Source organism: Montipora capricornis, chromosome 8 (assembly GCF_036669925.1).
Source record: "Montipora capricornis isolate CH-2021 chromosome 8, ASM3666992v2, whole genome shotgun sequence".
NCBI lineage: Eukaryota > Metazoa > Cnidaria > Anthozoa > Scleractinia > Acroporidae > Montipora > Montipora capricornis.
Genome location: NC_090890.1, coordinates 29,177,164 through 29,197,164, shown reverse-complemented (window position 1 = coordinate 29,197,164; position 20,001 = coordinate 29,177,164). Strand labels below are relative to the sequence as shown.

The 20,001-nt window shown below is 41.4% G+C and overlaps 1 protein-coding gene across 1 annotated transcript in view; it reads right to left on the bottom strand.

Annotated features, from left to right (window-relative positions):
• The window catches only part of LOC138013911 (lipase maturation factor 2-like), a 21,860-nt gene extending 1,946 nt beyond the window's left edge, over positions 1–19,914 (bottom strand). Inside the window, exons 1-23 of the mRNA XM_068860949.1 lie at positions 19,738–19,914; positions 19,522–19,572; positions 18,469–18,585; positions 17,949–18,154; positions 17,468–17,496; positions 16,632–16,745; positions 13,716–13,866; positions 12,714–12,787; positions 11,674–11,752; positions 9,675–9,840; positions 9,300–9,380; positions 8,221–8,301; positions 6,177–6,413; positions 4,800–4,905; positions 3,983–4,082; positions 3,187–3,302; positions 2,754–2,823; positions 2,614–2,668; positions 1,867–2,104; positions 1,450–1,564; positions 870–1,039; positions 179–452; positions 1–73 (exon numbers count right to left, since the gene is read on the bottom strand). The exon at positions 1–73 is cut by the window's left edge and continues 1,946 nt beyond it. Coding sequence (XP_068717050.1) covers positions 62–73; positions 179–452; positions 870–1,039; positions 1,450–1,564; positions 1,867–2,104; positions 2,614–2,668; positions 2,754–2,823; positions 3,187–3,302; positions 3,983–4,082; positions 4,800–4,905; positions 6,177–6,413; positions 8,221–8,301; positions 9,300–9,380; positions 9,675–9,840; positions 11,674–11,752; positions 12,714–12,787; positions 13,716–13,866; positions 16,632–16,745; positions 17,468–17,496; positions 17,949–18,154; positions 18,469–18,585; positions 19,522–19,572; positions 19,738–19,852 — 2,757 coding nt within the window. The 5' untranslated portion in view covers positions 19,853–19,914 and the 3' untranslated portion in view covers positions 1–61. The remainder of the gene's footprint in view (positions 74–178; positions 453–869; positions 1,040–1,449; positions 1,565–1,866; positions 2,105–2,613; positions 2,669–2,753; positions 2,824–3,186; positions 3,303–3,982; positions 4,083–4,799; positions 4,906–6,176; positions 6,414–8,220; positions 8,302–9,299; positions 9,381–9,674; positions 9,841–11,673; positions 11,753–12,713; positions 12,788–13,715; positions 13,867–16,631; positions 16,746–17,467; positions 17,497–17,948; positions 18,155–18,468; positions 18,586–19,521; positions 19,573–19,737) is intronic.
• Between the last annotated feature and the right edge of the window lie 87 nt (positions 19,915–20,001).

The following is a 20,001-nucleotide window of genomic DNA, read 5'->3' as shown; positions in this document are numbered from 1 at the left end:
GGCATCCACCCAGCTGCTTTGAAAAAGGACGCTTCGTTTGGGATACCAGGTCGACCAACATTCAAGCTTTTTTCTGTACCGGAAATATAATTGAAATATAATTTTAACTGAAGAACTGAGAAAATAAAATATTTAAATACCCCTCTATTTCACGTTGAATACTTTAAAACCAATGTACCTTTACTGATGGCATTCTATTTTTCCACATAGTCTTGCATCTTGAAACGACTTCTTGAAGTTTGCTAAGCAAAAGGGAACACCAGGGATTTATTCTCTTTTGCATCTTTATCAAAGCCTCTCGAAATTGAACCACAAAACCAGCCCATGCGTTCCGTTTCTCAGCAGTCGACAGGTCATTTTGCAGTTGACTTTCCGCAATGGTGAGCGCTTTTCTACCAGTAGTTTTCTCTGGTGGTTCGTACTTATTACGAATATTGTTTGAAGATGAAGAACTGCGGAACAAAAAGGCAAATGGAAAATGATCGACATGCAGAGTTCCGGGTTACTTTCGGAAAATAAGGGAATCTTTGACGACGTCATCGTTCACATTTTGCTTCACTAACATACGAGTTAGCCCTACAAACGGAATTGGGCCCACACAAGGACAGAGAAAAACTCTGACAAGGGTGCGAATTGAACCATGACCTTCGGGTTAAATCACCGCTGCTCTATCAACAAAGTCAGACGGGAGCAGGTCGTGGGAATTTACGATGTCATTTTCACTTCAGTGAATATGTACAAGACAAAGATTCCCCTACATGCTTTACGGTCAAACAGTTTCTAGCTCAACCCCAAGATTTACATGCTCTAAAATTCACGCTTGCGTGAAGTTAAAATGAAACAAGATCATTGCATAAACCTCTCTTTACCAGACTTTATTCCTGGTCTTTCTCCACCAAGCTTTGAATACAAGACACGTGACCACTATGGAAAGCAGGACATTGATAAGAGTGGTGGGCGCCAAGTGTCTGTTTATTTTCCTTAGGTCCCGGATGAGCGGATGGAGCACGCCCCATGTCACTTCTGGCGCGAAGTTTGGCTGGAAAAAACGATAATTGAAGTCAAGTGACATCGTTGAGAATGATGTTTACAAGCAGAGGTTCATTAATTAAAGGGACTATGTCAGCTGGGGCACATGTGCAGTAGGGACCGACGACCAAACGATAATGAACATTACAATTCCACAAAATCAATCCTTCAAACCTAAAACGCTTATCGCCACAAAAACCTTCTATAAATTTTATAAATACGTAAGATTGTTAGTTTGTAAAAAATGTCGCAAACTTTCTGAAGATGATGCATGAACGCGATTCCAGTAGATGAAATAATGAGCCACTCGAACTCCTCGACAGAATTTGAAAAGATTGGGCCGACGATTACAAAAATTTTCAGGCCAACTTGCGCATGCGCGCTGGATGGCATAGTCCCTTAAAGCAATTTGATTTGTACCCTGTAGACTCCATAAGTTTCCAACATTGCTTCCAAGGTCGACAGCGAGCTGTTACTGACAACAAATGGCAAATACTCCTTTGTAAACTCCCGCGTCCACCAGGCTTTATCTGTGCTGTTGATTACGACAGCAAACAAACAATTAAGCTCAGGAAAAATGCAGACAATTACAAGGAAGAGGTTGGTATGTTCGTAGCTTGATCGATCCATCCGATTTGCTCAGTCGATCGATCAGTCGTCGGTCGACCAGTCGGACACTTGCTTGGGGTTTAACAAGTCAACAAGGAGTTGCCTCACACTGACAGTGTTCCCGATACTGAGTGCATTACTCGGAACTGAATAGTCTAATTAGTTAGCCGAAGTTAGCCGTCAGGTTGTTAACTTTACAAGAATGCTTGTTTTTAGTCTTCGCCTAACCTTGAGTGCAAAAGCACCTGCCATAAACTGGAACTGTTCTGCGTGTAGTGGTACAAAAACAGCTGAGCGCGAATAAACTTTGGGGGAGACTGGTCAAAAGGGCCTTTTCCCATAAGCTGCAAAACGTCTTGCTTCCCTAATAACAATTTGTGCAGAAAACTTAGGAACCAAGGGTTATCATTGTAGGACTGCAAAGACGCGAACCACATCTGCCAATCCAAGCGAGGTTGATGAGGCGCTGAAAAAGTGAGGACAAATAAGAAATAGCTGCAACAAAATTGACAATTCACTCTTTTAGCAAATGTTTACTGTTTAGCCAGGTTTATGACGCGTCTGTGGTTCTGTAGCGCGGAAAGAGAAGAAAAGAGACTAATGATAAACAACAAGAAATTCGTGAATGGACCTTAACACACAAAAACACCAACACTGCGGTTATGCCGATTAGGCCAGTACCTTAGTTACGCATGCGCACAGCCCTATCAACAACGAAGTGGCCCCCGCAGACAAATCTGGTTTCAGTAGGAATAGCCAATGCCACCGATATCAAAGAAGGCAGGCGACCGGGGCAAAGAGCGGGAAAACATGAGGCCTGTGTCAATGGCGGGAAAACGATACGACCAGTGACGATGTGCCTATTTACAAAACATAATAACACAATCCCGCCTAACCATGTTCAAATATACTACGGTATAGCTCAGGTGTCATGCTTGTTACAAGCGTTCTGCATTTCTCTCTGTCTCTACTCACCGACAAACGGAGGGGGCTGGTAAGGATTTCCAGGCTTGTACAAAAAGTTGTATTGCTAAAGGAAGGAATACATTGAAGGAGAATGATTGATGTTCAACAGTACTTTCTCAAATTAACATAAACGGAGTGGAGCAATTTACCTCCCAGGGACCGTCTAGTGAATTGCTGCCTATGACGACGAGCTCCGGTCGACCACCAACTCCAGTCATGCTAGAAAATTAACCAAACAATAGTTCATTTTACAGTTGTGTGCTTAGTTACCTGGCCTACGAATCAAAGTGAGGCTGGAGTTGACCTTTTTTTTGATAGAAACCTCACTGCTTTTCTCAAGTAAATTCTTACCAATTAGCATGACAACAACATCATTAACATGAGAAAAGGACGGAGGTCTGTATCATAACAAGGTCAACACCAGCTCACTTTCATTTAAAGACCAGGTAACTAAGCACACAACTGTAAAGAGGTCTATTCAGAGTTGAACAGCAATACAATAAAAAGAAAAAAGAAAAAAGGAACATCACGATACACAAAGAAAGTGTTTGCATGCGGACAAACTAGAAATGCCACGCTTACCTTCTGAAGAGTCCATATGCATTGGTAAGTTCCAGATACGAAGTTTTATTATACAGATTTACTATAATTTTGGGTAGGCTCCGTTGAACCACCCGATCCACTGCTGTGAGGGAGTACTATGCATGGAAGAAAAAAATGTGTCCTTCGTAATTAGCTTTTGCACTACACGGCAGGTCACATGCTATGATCTTTTTTTTTTCCAATTAGTTTAAACCGTATTGGATTTTCATGCAAACACGCCAGACCGTTTGCCGTTCTCTCCTTTCAGAGTCTCTCACAAAATGTATCGTGCGCTAAAATATATTTATTCACTTTCTTACTAATCATTTACTTCTTAGAAACTCGAGTAAAGGAACATCTTTCAAGGAATTCGTCAGCTGTTCATGAACATTGCCAGCTCACGGGTCATTCAGTGGATTCCAGCAAAACAAAAATTCATGCCACGGAAAGTAACACATTCAAAAGCCGCATGAGGGAGGCAATTGAGATAAGATTACGTAAGCCCTCTTTGAACAGAGACAGTGGCTTCGATTTAGCCAGCATCAATGACACCATCTTAGCTCCCTCGGAACCATTATATAACTCAATTACATTGTGGCTGACGAAGCTCGGTGGATCCGCGAACGAAATATCCCACGTTTAAGTTTTATTTGCGCTCTGAGTACAGAAAAAAAAAAACATTTACTTCTTACTACTGCAAAAGTAATGAAATCCAAGCAAAAACGGTTGTCGACGGAGAAGGAGGACCAAATCACTATATAAAGTCAAAAACTAAATTTTATAACGTCTTACTCACCAAGCTAATAGCAAACATTACCATAGCGACCACAGAGAAAAAAATACACTGAAACAATTGCCACAGCTTTGAACGTCGATTACATTGCTCCAACAGGCACCTGGGATATCAAATCGCAAACTACGTCATTACCATCCGAGGGGTAAACTCTCTAAAGTATGGAGTCAGAGGTAAATAGAAGCTAGTCCAAGAGCGAAATCTCTCGCATATAGAGATGTTTAATTCATGTGCGAAATCTCACGATCTCGAGTTTACTTAGGATTTAATAGACACGAGTGAGACACGAGTGATGTTTAAAAGATCGCAAAATCCAATGTGAGAGCTTTTAAAACATCACAAGAACCTAGTTAATTCCGAAGTGTGAAGAGAAGATCCTACGATTATTTGTTTCTAATACACTCAACAAAATTTTGGAGTTTCGAAGATTTATGCTATAAACTTCGTTCAGTTACGAATCGTTCACTCAGCCAAGAAAAACGGCTGCCTTCCTGGTACTGTAGTTTGTAACATTTGTTGCGTTTTATACAAAAGCAAAACTATTGCCAAATACTTGTGAAATGTTCGTGGCTAGTCTGACGCGGCGATTAGTCTCGGCCAAGAGACTCTTCAGACACCTTTAGTTTCAGCGACTGTTTTGCTTTTGACTTTGCATTAAACACTGTAAAACGTCTGTCGACCACTTTTTCGCGGACTTTCTTTGACTCTCTGTGCCAATCTCGACCCCAGGGTCGTTCATCTTCAAGTTTTTGATCTCTGGAACAAGGTTAGCTCAACGCTTTTAGGGACCCTGGGAAGGTGGTATTCACTATTTTTGTACCTGATAAATGCGCTGAGTATTTCAATGAGTAAAGACAGCAAACCCATCCATATTGCGAGCTGTGTGGCAAGTTGGACAGCAATCACAAGTTGTTCAGGAGAAAACACTGTAAAAAATGTAAGGGATCAAGTCGCATACTGTATAATTCTGAAGAGCTTATTTTTAAAGGAGGCTTTTACAAAAGGCGGTTTTATTCAAACAATACAATACAATACAATACAATGTTCTTTATTTCGAGAGGGTAATACATGATTAACCCAGTAAAGAATTTTCTAACACATGGCCCTCTGTAATACAGAAAGAGATATATACAAAGACAGACCACAACACCGGGAACTACATGCCCTACTCTTTGCGACAAGTGTGCGGGTTCTTTTACGTCCCACAGGATTATGAACATTGAAGGGTTGTGAGACGGGACCTCCGGCTTATCGTCCTTATCCGAGAAGACTAGAGAGTCTAACCATTTGCAGATGTAATTACAAAGGCAGCACTTTCTCCTCAGTTATTTAAAGACCCTGAGTGTTGATCCGGCCGGAGTTGAACTCACGACCTCCCGCGTGACAGCCCGGTGCTCAACCAACTAAGCCACCGGTGCGCGGTGCCCTAAAAGCTTACTTTAGGATTGAAAATTAGAGCAGCAAAATCATTCAGGCCAATAGATGAGTGATTTTTCAACATGCACACAAATAAACTTCGCATTTAAGTTGAAACTATCCACAACGTAATACTACGCACATATCATTTTCAAGCAAGACAACAAGAAACCTTTTTGGAAAGGAATATATATTTCGTTCCGCGTGTACATAGTTGAAATGACACACCAGTTATAGTTGATTCAGTAGTTTACTTTTCGTGGTAGTTCATACGGTGCCTCAAAGTTTCTAGAAAATTTAATATAACATCTACTTTATTTTGTACTTAGTGAGACATTTTAGTCCACGGGGGTTTACATTTGTGGTGGCTTACAATCGGAGGCCTTTCCCACATCGAATTTATAGGGACTTACTGATGGAGGGGCTTATATACGAAGTTTTAGGGTGTTTTTTCTTAGTAGGTCCTACTCAAGTGTCCTTGATCGTTCCTCTTTAGTCGACCGGGCCCATTTTTTTTTTGACGCGTCCGCCCCCTTGTACTGTGACGCGCTAAATAAGGTGCCAAAATTGCCAAAATAGGGTACCTGTGACAAAGCACCTCCACGGAATACGCACATCAGATAGGGCTCGGGACTGAAATATGGGAATGCTTTCCAGATGTGTATAGTCGATCGCTCAAAATTTGAATTAGGCCACAAATAATCTTTCCTTATGAGGTCCTTCGCCACTGACCCACAGATCTAGTTGTTGGCACCATGATGGATGGTGTGGGCAAAATTACCTGTTTCGCAGTGAATCGTTTCCTTCTTCGTTGCCTTGATATCAAACCACTTGATAGTACAAGATATCAGAGTTATCAGCACGGCAAGGCAAGATAAAGAAATGCAAGCCAGCTTGATTCGACCAAAGATCTCGCTATGAAGGAATTCTTTAGCTTGTGTACACTTGGAATTCTCACGTCGATTGTTCATCCAATCTAACACATGTTCTATCAGCTGTGATGCTGTTGAAGTCTCTTCTGCTTACAAAAACAAGACAAAAATCAATTGACGCGGTTTAATTATATTGGGCATTTCCTGGTTGTCTAAGTGAAGTATGACAAAGTCGAGGTCCTCAAAGCGCTTGCAATCCGGTTAAAATCAACCTCTCGAACAACGCAGACATAACCGGACTCGTAAATCGAGTCAGTACTGAGCAGCAACGTTTTGAGAGGCAGATGGCAACCGGAAGTGAGCTGTTTTCCTTTTTAACCTGTCTTCACACAACCACATTGACATTGCCAAGTATCTTTTCTCCATTAGAGATGATTACTATAAAAATCTGGGAGACACCACTGTCCTAGCGCGCAAAAGTTTCTCTTCCGGTTGCCGTCCGCGTGTCAAATACGCGCGTGCTGAACCTCCCTATAAACCCTAAGACACGGGACCTGTGCGTTTTTGGCGACGAAAGCCGAGCGTGCGACGTTTTTCCTTTTTATTCAGCTTGCCTTTACACTGCCATTTTTGTACAGCTGAATATCTTTACTCTGGTATAAATAACACGTTTATAAATTTGCGCAAAAAAACCTTATCTAGACAGGGAAGAGTCAAATTCTGGTCTTAGTATGTCGCTAAAAAACGCTCGTACTAAAACACCTGAATTTCGAAGGACGGCGCAATCGGGGTAGCAAGGAACAAGCCCAGTTGCTTTTATCTGGTAGATAAGTCAAAGTCTGACAGTTTCATTTTGTACAAAGCTTCCGGTGTTTGCTCCGAAATTACCCGTGAATAGCCGAGGCACACTCTAAGCACATCAAAGTCAAAGCGGTTACAAAACCCTTGAACAACGTTTGACGCGCAGGGGCCGCTTGCCCGGTTGCACGAAGCCTGGTTAGCACTAACCGTGGAAATGGAAAGGGAAATGGAAATGAAATTTGTTTACCCACGCAATACCTTAAGAGCGCTCAGGAGCCCGTTCAACATGCGTCCGAGCATTCTGGATCGAACTGGAATTTAGCAGTGTTGGTTTTTGAGGAAAGGGAAAAACCGGAGTACCCGAAGAAAAACCTCTCGGAGCAAGGAGAGAACCAACAACAAACTCAACCCACATATGACGCTGGTACCTGAAATCGAACCCCGGCCATATTGGTAGGAGGCGAGTGCCCTCGCCGCTGCGCTATCCATGCTTCGAACCCGGGCCAGTATTGGGCCAGTATTTGGCCAGTATATTTCAAACACTCGATAGTGACTAATCCACTATTTGAAGTTATCCGCGGCCTTTGAACAACTGGGGTTAAAAAAAAAATTCCCACTCTTCCTTGCAACTCCCACAGTGCGGCTGTCAACTGAAGGACAATGTGGTTTTCAAGAGTCGGAGACGAATTTTCTTATCACGACTTCGAATATGTCACCAATGAAAACAATCCTGAACCAGGAAGCCATTTTCCTTACACTTCAGAGAATTACCAGAAATTTTATTGGACATATTTGTAGTTAATATTCTGACTAACTTGTTTAACTTTGGGAATACAGACAATTGACCACTTTCATCAATGACGACCACCTTTAAATTCTTTTGCATTTATGTTCATTAGACCTACTACCCTCATTTTGAAACAAATATTCTTTCGAAATTTCCTTGTCGTTTCAAGGCTAGAAAGGCTTATTAGCATTAAACAGAAGATTCATTCATTTGGCCGCCATTATGGCCTCGTTTAAGGGTAAATATTCTTTTCAATTTTACGTTTGAAAGCGAGGCCATAAGTGCAATTTGCATGGAAACAAAAGTATACTAAAATGGCGGCCATTTTGGAATAAGGTATATTGATCGAAATCACACGCTCTTACCTGAGTTTTTTCTCTCCGGTGCATAGTAGGCCTTGTCTGGCCTCAATTCTGACTTTTTGTCATTTGTGCTTTCCTCGGCGGCTACAAAACGTTGACGATAGCGAGATCAGAAACAAAAATGTTGATATTTTATTTTAGGCTAATTTTTTTTCCTTTTAGCCATCGGATACCTGGATTTGTCCTGCTAGGGAATTGTCAAGGTAAAAGGTCAACGGAACCAAAAAGCCATTCGACAAAAACGTTTTTCTTGATATCAAATCTCGGACTCTCATAAATCGTTAAATACAAATGTTCAGCCATTTTTAAGGGTTAAAAAGGAGCTTCATGTATTTTCTTCAATTTGTCATTTTTTCCTACATAGCAGATGCGCATGAGCGAAATTTGCACCGCAGCTACAACCAGTTTTACACACACACACAATTGGCACGGCACTCCAAAATCGTGGCACGTTACCAATATTTGGAGCGCCAAGCACAACTCCAGATATGTGTTCGGCAATCCTATAGTTTCTGGCACGGGCGCCTAATATGCCTTCTGTTTGTTCTGGTCACACACAAAAAAACTACCACCCGAAAAACATAGGTACGGTACCGAGATTTTGGATTCTCTGCTAGGAGACGTCTCTTTTATTTTGCGTTCGCTTGGCTGTCAAGTGCGGGAAAAGGGACCTCAGCCGTGGGTCGAAACTCACTGTGTTGAGTATGCGCGGCCGTTACTTAGCGACCGAATCCTCACGTGATACTTGATGTTGTGTGGCCTCACTTAACAACAGCGGAAGTGCTGTAAAGGAATGCGCGTAACAGAGTGGGCTCAAGTCACAGTCAACAAACATATCATGGGGCATGCGCTTTGAAGAGTGACGTCCAAGGTTGTGGACGGCGGTTGGATCAAAGTGAGTTTCGACCCACGACTGAGGTCTCTTTTCCAGTACTCGTCAGCCCAGCGAACGCAAAAGGAAAGAGGCCTCTGCTAGCAGGAAAGATTTTGGAGCGCCATGCCAGATTTTTGCGCTAGTGTAAAGCGAGCTGTTAATGCGTACCATAAGAAGACATAATAACTGCATTCTCCGACAGGTTTACCTTTGCCTTTTTCCAAAAGTTGGAATTTTTCTTCAGCGATTTCCGAGTTTTGCTTGTCTTTTGTAGATTCACTGTCAGATGCTGTTTGTAACAGAGAAAGACGAGAAACAAGTTCAGTTGTAGCACAAGGGAAGCACTTCCCTAATTTATAAGGGGAAGTTTGTGGGGCGGAAATTAAGCAACCGGAAGTGGACGTCTTCTAATGGACTACTGATTGATAAAGGTGTCCAAGCGCTGAAACTGGTAAACCTAAACCTGGAAAACCCGAAACCTCAGAATTTTATGAAAAGGGTGGTGAAACCTTCATCTAATCAACACGAAGTAAAACTATAAGCACAAATGTATAAGAGCCAGGCTTACAAACAAGCTACTTACATTCCTGTGTTTTCTTGCAACACGAGCAAATATAACGCCGGCAGAGTAAACACTGAATGCGAGAGAGAATGCACTTGTCATCCAGTAACGAAACACAAAGGACGATTGTTAGCAGATTGAAGAAGTTGTAGTTGCCAGTGAGAAGGATTAACAACTGAAGAAACACCTGGAATAAAGGCAAAGAACTTAATTTGTGTACTGTATTTAATTTGACTCTCTGTAATCCAATTTAAAAATAATAAGACCAAAAACATCCGAGGGCTACCAAAATTGTACGACAGTGTCGTGCCCGTGTCGTGTCCGTGTCGTGTCCGTGTCCGTGTCGTGCCGTGTCGTGTCCGTGTCGGCGGAGTCCAATTTGGAAGTCAGAGTCCGTTGTGTTCCTTGGCATTTACTTTCTTACTACAGGCAACAACATGCAGATTTTTTTAAATTGGGCTCAATTTTCAGGAAAAAAAATGGCAATTGACCGAAAATTAAAGAAAAAGCCACCTGCTGGCAATATTGTATTTAGGGGAAGCTATATACTAAAGAATCACAGACTACACGAAATTGAGTACTGGGTTTGGCAAAAAATCTGATGTCACTCTCTCGACCTCGCGCGCATTTTCCCGCGCCTGGAGCCGGGTACAAGAAGACATTTCCTCCCTCTGATTGGTTAGTTGTGATTGATTTGCGATTTCGAAATTGTTTTATTTTTACCTTTACAATAATCAATGCCCTTCTCATCCAAGAGTCATGCATGTCCTATGTCTATATTTTCCCCAAAACGCTTTCTTTGAACTGTACAAAGGGACTACATAATTTCAGGGGAGCCTTAGCTACGATTATGGCAAAAAAAAATTGGGCAGTTGACCGAAAATTAAAGAAAAATCGACCTGCTGGAAATATTGTATTTAGCGCAAGCCATATACTAAAGAAATCTCATGTCAGTGACTCTTTCGACCTCAGGCCATTTTCCCGCGCTTGGAGCTGGGTACAACAAGACATTTCCTTCCTCTGATTGGTTAGTTTTGATCGTATTTGCCCGTTGAGATTGGTTTGCAATTAGTAATTGCTTTCCTTTTAGTTTTACAACATTAAATCCACTTCTCATCCAACAGAAATGTATATCCTTTCTAAGTATTTTTCCGAAAATGTTTTCTTTGAACTGAACAAAGGGACTACATTATTTCTCGGGAGCCTGAAGCCGCTGTTACACGTTGAAACTTTTGGCTGAAACTTATGTGCAACGCGGGTGCTGCGAAGCAAGTCTCGGCAGGCGTTTCACCGTGTAATATGGTTTCGTGAATTTTTTTTGAATTTCCGTTGCGGGACAAGTTTCACCAAAAGTAAAACCACTTTCTATTCCTGCAAAAAAGTCGCAACGATCGCAGTGGTGATAAAAACAAGAGCTTCACCTTGTAACACCACTTCCTGAAACTGGTCTCGCTCGGTCTTGTCACGCTACGCTGCGTAAGCCAATCAGAAACCGTCCAAGACTATGGAACAAGTATTTGTTTTGCGGGAATCTGGTAACACCATTCAACGTTTCCGAACAAGTCTTGACCTTTTACGTTACATGGTGCAACGCCTGCTGAAACTTGTTTCGCAGCGCCGTTGCGCATAAGTTTCAGCTAAAAGTTTCAACGTGTAACAGCGGCTTTGGCGACGGTCATGGCAAAGCAAAGCAAAACTTTGTTTGAAAAAAAATATGTGTTCGTTTCTATTTTGTTTTTACATCCTGTGCAAGCAACCTTCAACTGCATCCGTAGAAACACCTTTAAATAAATATAGTGAATGAAACATCGGCAGTTGTATGATCACCTTGTCGTCAAAAGATCAATTGTGGAAATTTCATGATGTTCTGAAGAGCGCGCTGCACTTACAGCTCGCTGTTCAAAACTATAAGCTGCTCGTTATCGTCTTTGAAACGGAAAACCCTCTTGACGTCAAAAATTCAGCAGCAGAGAGCCGAATGACATCTTGAGCAAACTATTAAAAGCTTCCCTTTCCTTACCTCGTTACAGTAGACAAACACACGTAGAATCCTCACAGGGGCAAATGCCAAGAAAGGAACTCCAATCTCTATGACGTAACTAAAAAACCAAACCATGACACAACCCAAAGCCGCTGTTGCACGTTGAAAATTTTAGCTGAAACTTGTGTGCAACGGCCCTGCGAAACAAGTTTCAGGAGGTAATGCACCGTGTAACATGGTCGGTTTCGTGAAATGTTTTTGAACTTCCGTTGCGAGACAAGTTTCACGAAAAGTAGAACCGTTTTCTACTTCTGCAACGGTAGCAGCAATCGCAGTGGTGGTAAAAAACAAGAGTTTCACCGTGTAACACCGCCTCGTGATACTGGTCTCGCTCGGTCTTGTTACGCAATTAACGCTGCGTAAGCCAATCAGAATCAGAGTCTGGTTATTGCCGCACCCAGAAGAGATAATCGAATGGCACCACGCCGCTGAGAGACGATTCTTTCTGCCCTTTTGAAGGAGTGGAGGTTCTGTTTAACCTTTGCTATAAACTGATCGACGGATAAGCAACTAAACAGTGGCTTACTTTGCGCTAGAGTGATGCATGCGAACGTGGAGGGTTTGAAATTCACAAAGCTAAATCTGAAGGTTGAGCACCGGGCTGTTACGCGGGAGGTCGTGAGTTCAACTCCGGCCGGACAAACACTCAGGGTCTTTAAATAACTGAGGAGAAAGTGCTGCCTTTGTAATTACATCTGCAAATGGTTAGACTCTCTAGTCTTCTCGGATAAGGACGATAAGCCCGAGGTCCCGTCTCATCACAACCCCTCAATGTTCAGAATCCTGTGGGACGTAAAAGAACCCGCACACTTGTCGTAAAGAGTAGGCCATGTAGTTCCCGGTGTTGTGGTCTGTCTTCTGTGGTGTATCATGGTTGGGAGGGTAAATGCTCGGAGATATTAGCTACACCAAGCTACTCTAAAAATCCGAGGGTAAATAAAGATACATGATATGATATGATGATATTAACACACCATTAACCCACGATCATTGAAAATAATGTGCTAAGATATACTTACGTCATAACCACGCTAAATCTATGAAACCAAGTAGGCAGTTTCTGGAAATACCACGCTGCAGGCGTTGGAATGCACTGAAATAAACACGATCATACAAATCATACGTGCTTGATAACTTCACATTTTCGCGTGGAATGTTGTATCGAGATTGCTCTATCGTAAATAGTTTGAGCCCAGGAGTTATATCATAATTAAGTAAAGACGTCAATGTCATCTCAAACAGTCCTTCTTAGGACTACACTCACCTGTACGATCGTACTTTACTTAATTATGGGATTGCTTTAGTTTCTACCTATTACACTTGTTATTTGTGGCAATGGGAATTTTTGAATTTTCCCCCTTTTAAGGCTGGTCGCATTGATTTTCCACGAGTTTTAAAGGCCCAGATTCGCCCAAAAGTCATTGCGCTCCACGATTTCGTGTAACACGAAATTACCCAAATAGCTAACATGCTGTTTTGCCGCGTGATTCGCGTGAGTGAACTGACAGCCAATCAGATCACGCATTTGGACAAGCCGTCACTTGAAACAGAAGCAAAGGACTGCAATGACTTTTGGTAGAATGTGGGCCTTGAATTAGTTCCTACGGATACTGGCTCCTGTTGTAACACATGCGCAATATGCATCTTCCTGGAACTAAAGGGGGTTTCTTGAAACCGGTGGGGTTACAGTATTGAGAAGTGGTTCACCTCGAATGACATACGTGGTATCTAATTTAATAAGTTCATTGATTGCGAAGGGAGTCGTTTAGGGTATTTTCATCCATTTCTTCCATCACCGGAAACTATACAGCGAAACAAAGCCAGGGTTGAAATTCATGATAACCTTTTTGCATTGAACGAAGGTAGCAAATCTAACGATTGTAAAACGGCTCACAACGAAGACACGTTCAAGTTGAAATTTTTTAACTACAAACTTTCAAATGGTTAAACATTTCAAAATATTTTCGGTTTTACTACGTGGACTTAAGCCTTTTTACCGACGAGTAAGCTGTTTTCCTTACCTGCGATTCGTAATGCCAGTTTAAAGCACTAAGATCCCACCAAGTTGGATCCATGTGCGTCAACTTCACCACACCCGAAGCAAACATCAGACGAAACAATAGCCACTTAATAAGCCACAGCATTACATTATCATGGTGACGGGCCACGTTTCTGGAAAAAAAAGAACAGCATATTCTAGCTCCTGCGAAAAAGTCACAACAATGAAAAAAGTGCGCGTTCAACTACTTCTCGACGCCTCCGCGTGACCAGCGAGAAAAGACAAGCGCATGTTTCAAAGAGCGGGTGCGCTCCAATTCGGCTTCTTTCCAGTTCAACGCGCGCCCTTCACAACTCACTCCATACTTTTGCAAAGAGGCTCACTTGTTTGGGGTATGGAGAGAGTATTTTGGCAGCGAAGCCGCAAGCGCGGGAGAAAAATGGAAAGAAGACAAATGCCGGCTCACTTTTCCTCGCAGGTGTCCTAGCCCACTACCAATAGATTTGGACACGCCTTATTTCTCCGTATGAGGATAACACTGACTGAAAAGAAAGAAGCGGGAATGCATGGAGAAGAGGATAGATATTCTTTTCACTATTTGTCTTCTTTCTTTTCTTTTTTCCATGTCAATATACGATAGCGAAAATCGATGAAATGGGAGAACATAGAATCGTTGTTAACTTCACAGCAAAGAAAAAGATTTCCTAACAACGACAACACCAAGCTGTTACCGCTCCTTCCGCGAGTAAAATGTATGAAAACTATCAATGACTAACATCAGAAGCTCATGACCTCATGACCTCATGACCCGCGGGTAAAATGTATGAAAACTATCAATGAATGACATGAGAAGCCCATGACCTTGTTCAAGGTCATGCGCTTCTGATGTCATTCATTGATAGTTTTCGTACATTTTACCCGCGGAAGGAATTACATTAAATGGCTTTAACGGTGTTGGTTGGCTTGGCTCTCCACAATTAAACTTGGCCATTTCTTCGTTTCTTTAGAGGACTACAAAGAAATCTACAAAAATACAGAACGGACGTAGAGAGCGAGTAGATGACTTGTCTTTGCTCATTAAAGTTATTGTTTTTAGGCGTCCTCGGTTTTTTCTCTTAGGGTGCGTTCGATTGACCGTATTCCGGAATAGGAATACATGGAATAGAAGTTAAAAATCCTTCGTTTTACGGAGATTCACATTAAAATTGTCAAACACCTGTTATTTTGCTATTTCAAACATAACTTTACTATTCTATTTGCTTCAAAACGCCAGACATACCGTTTTAAAGCATTACTCCAAGTATTTTTATTCCGGAATAGGGTCAATCGAACGCGCCCTTAGTATGCCGTTGTTGTTGCGCATGCTCTTTGTGTCTGTCTTGTTTATTTCCACTTTAGTCTTTGGTTTCGTCCTCGGTCGTCGTCGTCTTATTCGTTGCCCTCGTACGTTCTCGTCGTCGTCGTCTTATTCCTTGCCCTCGTACGTTCTCGTCGTCGTCGTCTTATTCGTTGCCCTCGTACGTTCTCGTCGTCGTTTTGACCATTTGTATGATGGAGCTTACGCAAGGTTGCAATCAATTTGCGATTAATACAAGTCGCTCGGTATGGAAAGTGAGTGTAACGTATTTACGCGATTAGACGCCCCCGCGTTTATTAAATTTTAAGCGTGTCCAATGCGGCGTTTATTTCAAATTCATATTTCTTAAATCAATGGAAACAATAATGGTAAATCATCTGTATTATTTAAAGAAGAAACAGGATTTAAGTTCCAATGTCTCGCTTTTTTGCTGAGATAGAATCGTAATTGAAGGGGGTAGTTTCTAGAGAAACTGTGGTGCTGCGTCGGTGGGGAAGTAGTATACAAAAAGTTGGTTTTATCAACGGAGTTGATAATGTAAATTGGCCACCGTACAGAGATTCTAGCTTTTAGAATCTCTGTACGGTGGCCAATTTACGTTATCAACTCCGTTGATAAAACAATTTTTGTAGAATCGTAATTGTCTGGCTTGTGATCCACGTTCAGAGAATTTAACGTGTACTTTTTTTTTCTAACCATCCTCGAATAAACGCCGCATTCTTCTGATTGGGCGCGGCGTTTATTGGTACTTTTCCTTCCATATAAAGCGTTTAATCGACGGCGGCGTTTATTAGAGGATAGCGTTCAATCGAGTATATACGGTAATAATTCCAGGATTAAAACTGTTACGAATGATAGGTTTATTTGGAGAGAAAGCTTGAAAATTTATTGCCAGGTGCTGACGTCCTTTACACAACCTCAAATTTGGTCATTTCACGTTGTTAGGGACCTCAAGCAAGAACATCGACGACAACGGCTACGAGAACGCCACAAAACAGTAGCTTTGATTGGCAAAAACAATAGCTCTGCACGCCCTGCACGTGCGTTTTGCATTGTGATACATTTCTTTGCCGTTCTCTTCTTGACAACGACGTGAAATGATCAAATTTGAGATTTTGCTGATGACGAGAACACCTGACGATGACTTTTCAATTTTCTCTCTAAATAACCACACCGTTTTCACCAATTTTATTCTTGGAATGTGGACTCACATCTTCCAAGCCGAACGACTTGGAGTAATTGAAAAATTATTACACTAACGGGAAATAATAGTTTTAGACAACGTTCTCGTAGCAGTCGTCGTCGTCTTTGCTTAAGGTCCCTGTTGTCAGGAAGAGAACGGCAACGGAATTCATCAGACGCCTGAAATTAAAGAGCCGTGCAGGACGTGCAAAGCCATTGTTTTTGTCTTCAGTTTTCCAATCGCCTTCAAATTCATCTTGATCTTCCCTAAGCCCCTTTACTTTTTGCCTTCACCTTATGCCTCAGACTACGCCCTGCCCTTGTTTCTGATTTCACGGTGGACAGCTACCAGACTAAACCTCAAAAGGATGAAATGAAAAATACTCATAACTGCCCTACCTGAACCGTCTAAGCTTAACGAAAGAGTATTTGCCAAATTGCCAAGGAACAAAAGCAATGTTCCAAGGAGCTACAAGAAAGGCAAGGAATCCTGATTCCCAAAGCAAAGCATCCCTAAGAAAAACAGCAATGGTAAACCATTAGTGATTGTGGACAGGACGAATCAGAGAAAATTAAGGGGGTGGCTCTCAACTGCAGAAAGACAATGGTTGCAAAAGGAAGCTTTTTAGTCAAGAGCCGTACAAAAAGGTTGCATAGATGGAAATGTGACATCACTCAATCAAAAGGCCCATGCACAACAAGTCCTCTATCATGCGTTTCAGTGAAAAAAAGGTAAAAGCTCTCAGGAAACGAAAGAAAAAGGCGTTTCTTTCACCAGATGGGAGCCGTCCCATCATTTTTTGTAAACTGTAGCATGGAATTTCTGTTTGCCTATGGACAAAAAATGGAACTGATATTTTGAAAAGTGTATCAAAGGAGGGCCTTATGAAGCCATGATTTTCTTGAGAAATAATTTCTTTTAAAAGCTACAGATTTAGCATTTAAAATGCTACAGATTTTGTGTTCAAATGTTCTCGCACTGTTGAGTTAAAAACATAGTTAGGTTGCTTAGTTTTTTGGCATTTTCCGTTTTGGTCACATGATTAACCAAATACGGTTGTGAGTCAAACCAGATAAAGAAATGTTAAATAGAACACACTTGGCAAAAAAGGATAACTGTAGAGTTAAAGGAATTCGAGAAATGACTATCTGAAGGGGTCCATAGCAACAGTTTGGTAGTTAAGAGCCACTCTCCTTAAACAAAACAGAAAAAAAGAAAACGTCATATTGCTCACCATTGGTAACGTATGAATGTCTGACCAACCTGTTAAAATTAGAGACGAACAAAACCAAGAACCCAACTTATTTATTAATTATTATAATGTACTGGATGGTGACAAAGATAATTATCTACAAATTAAATACGTACATATTTAGTTGACTACTCCCCATTGGGGCTTTTTAGGGGCCAATGAGACACAATCAAGAAAATGACGGAACAGAACAACAACAACAACTGTTAAGAATCCCAACTGGCCAGAGGCAACCCAGTTGGCTATTTACAAGTGCAGTTGAGAAATTGAACCAGGGACTACCAGGATCAAATTCAAAAAGTAGTCAGAATGGGCCTTGAACCTGAGATATCCAGATCTCAAGGCAAGCACCCTAACCACTGGACCAAACTGCCTCCACAAAGCCTCATAAAACAAAATTGAAGATTAAAGTGTGAAGATCGTAGCTACGTGTCACTTGAAAATTGAAGATTGCAAAACTTACAGATAGCATGGAGTAGTAAAGAAACCACAGCGTCAGATAACCCAAACAGTCTCTACATCTTTGCGACAAAAGAAGAATAAGAGAGACAGCAATGCCTATGACACACAGAAACTCCATTCCAGTAGCAGTGTTCAGTCCAAGATATGGGGTCACCCATAGAAGGGTGGGTGTCTTCTTGAACAGAGAGCTGAAGGATGTGTCTAGAGCTGAGGGGAAAACACAAAGGAAAGCAAAATAATGTAAAAGAAAATAATAACCAGTCAATGTGACCACAAATTGAGTCTTCAAGGAGGGAATTCAGATGGACCAGGAAAGACAAAGGAAAATTTGTGCTAGTAATATTAAATTGAATGGGTGACCAATTCCTAACAGTGTTGCACAGATGCATTGATTTATAGGCATTTAATGTTGTGCAAAAAATTTGCTATGCCTTTTTCTATCATAGTCTCCAGGTAACCACAAAGGCATGCAGTTGTTTTACTTAACATCTGTTTCATTTGTAAGAAAAAATATTACTCACTGTGGCAACTGTTACAAGATTTCATACAGTTCTCTATCATCCATCTGTAGTTTCTCAAGCATTCTCCAGATGCTGCCCATTTAACACACAAGGGAGACTTATCTCCACATGTTGACACTGAAATTTAAAACGGATACTCACTTGAGATCGGAAAATCAGTGGCCAGATGACATAACGTATTAAAAACTGAACTACGGATATCAGATTTCCAGCAGATTTCCATTGGCTCGCCAGACACAGGCTATCAGTTCATGTACCTGCTGCACCAAATATGGTCAAGGAACGCGCCAGCAATGAAAAACATCTGCCGTCTACTAAAGTTCATCTATAACCAATTTATGTGAGATCTCCACTAGACCAAAGCTAATTTTTTTTGTTAATTATTCAAGGGCTAGGTGATAGGACAGGTACTTGTATGTGGCAACATGCGATTTGATTTTATAAGCAAGGAAGGAGTCTTCATAAATGGTTTTATTTTCTTATTTTCCTTCTGAATCACGACAAGAAAAAAAGGAACGAAAAGGAAATTTATTTTAAGCGTCAAGTCTTCTAGTGCTGGAGCACTAGCTGGGGACACTGTACTGAAATCAACAAATTAAGGCAAATCAAACCAAATGCTGGGTTTTGCAGAGAGAGGAAAACCGGGGTACCTGGTGAAAACCCTCTCGGAGCAGAGTAGAGAACCAACAAACTCAACCCTAACCCTGACCCAGGCCACATTGGTGGCAGGTGAGTGCTCTCAGCACTATGCCAGTCCTGCACTCCAGAGCAAAATAATGGTATTTGAATATTGGAAAGTTCTCTCCAACTGCTATGGGCCGATACTTTCGGAACAGCAAGAACAAAAGTCGAGATAAAATCCTCCCAAATTTAACACTGTTACATTATAATGGCGATTACAATATTTGGAGGTCTTGTCGCTTTTGCAGAGTCGAATAATTACCCTGTCCGATTTTTAATATCTGCCAGGTAATAAGATTTAAACCCGATTTGCACACGAATCGAACACACGCACACACATACACACACAAAAAAAAACACTGAAGCACTTACAGTCGTGTAATATATAACCAGCGGGGAGAATTCCCTCGTGACCATAGAGACCTGTCACAAAGAAAACCACATGTTGCACCAGTCAGATCTCAAATTATCTACATTTTGAGCCAAATTATCTAGGATACAATGTGTCATATCTAGCTGTCTGCTGCTTCAATTATTACAAAAACATAGTTATTGATAAAAGTAAAAAATGAAAAAATACTCTGTTACCTGGTATTTGCACGTAAAGAGAGGTGAAAGCAAACAAATATATTGATGCCATACACCACAGGAAACCTTGTCTGACAACCTGTTGACTCGCTACCTGTTTTGAAACAGTCGCCATCAGGCAAGCCGAGCGCCCTTTACCGTCGTCTAAACGGCTAATTATAGTATTGATAACTAATTCGTACTTTTTGCTGATCTTTTTCTTCGCAATGAAAGTAAACCACGAAAAACATCGTAGCTTTCATTTTAAATCAGGCGCCAACATTA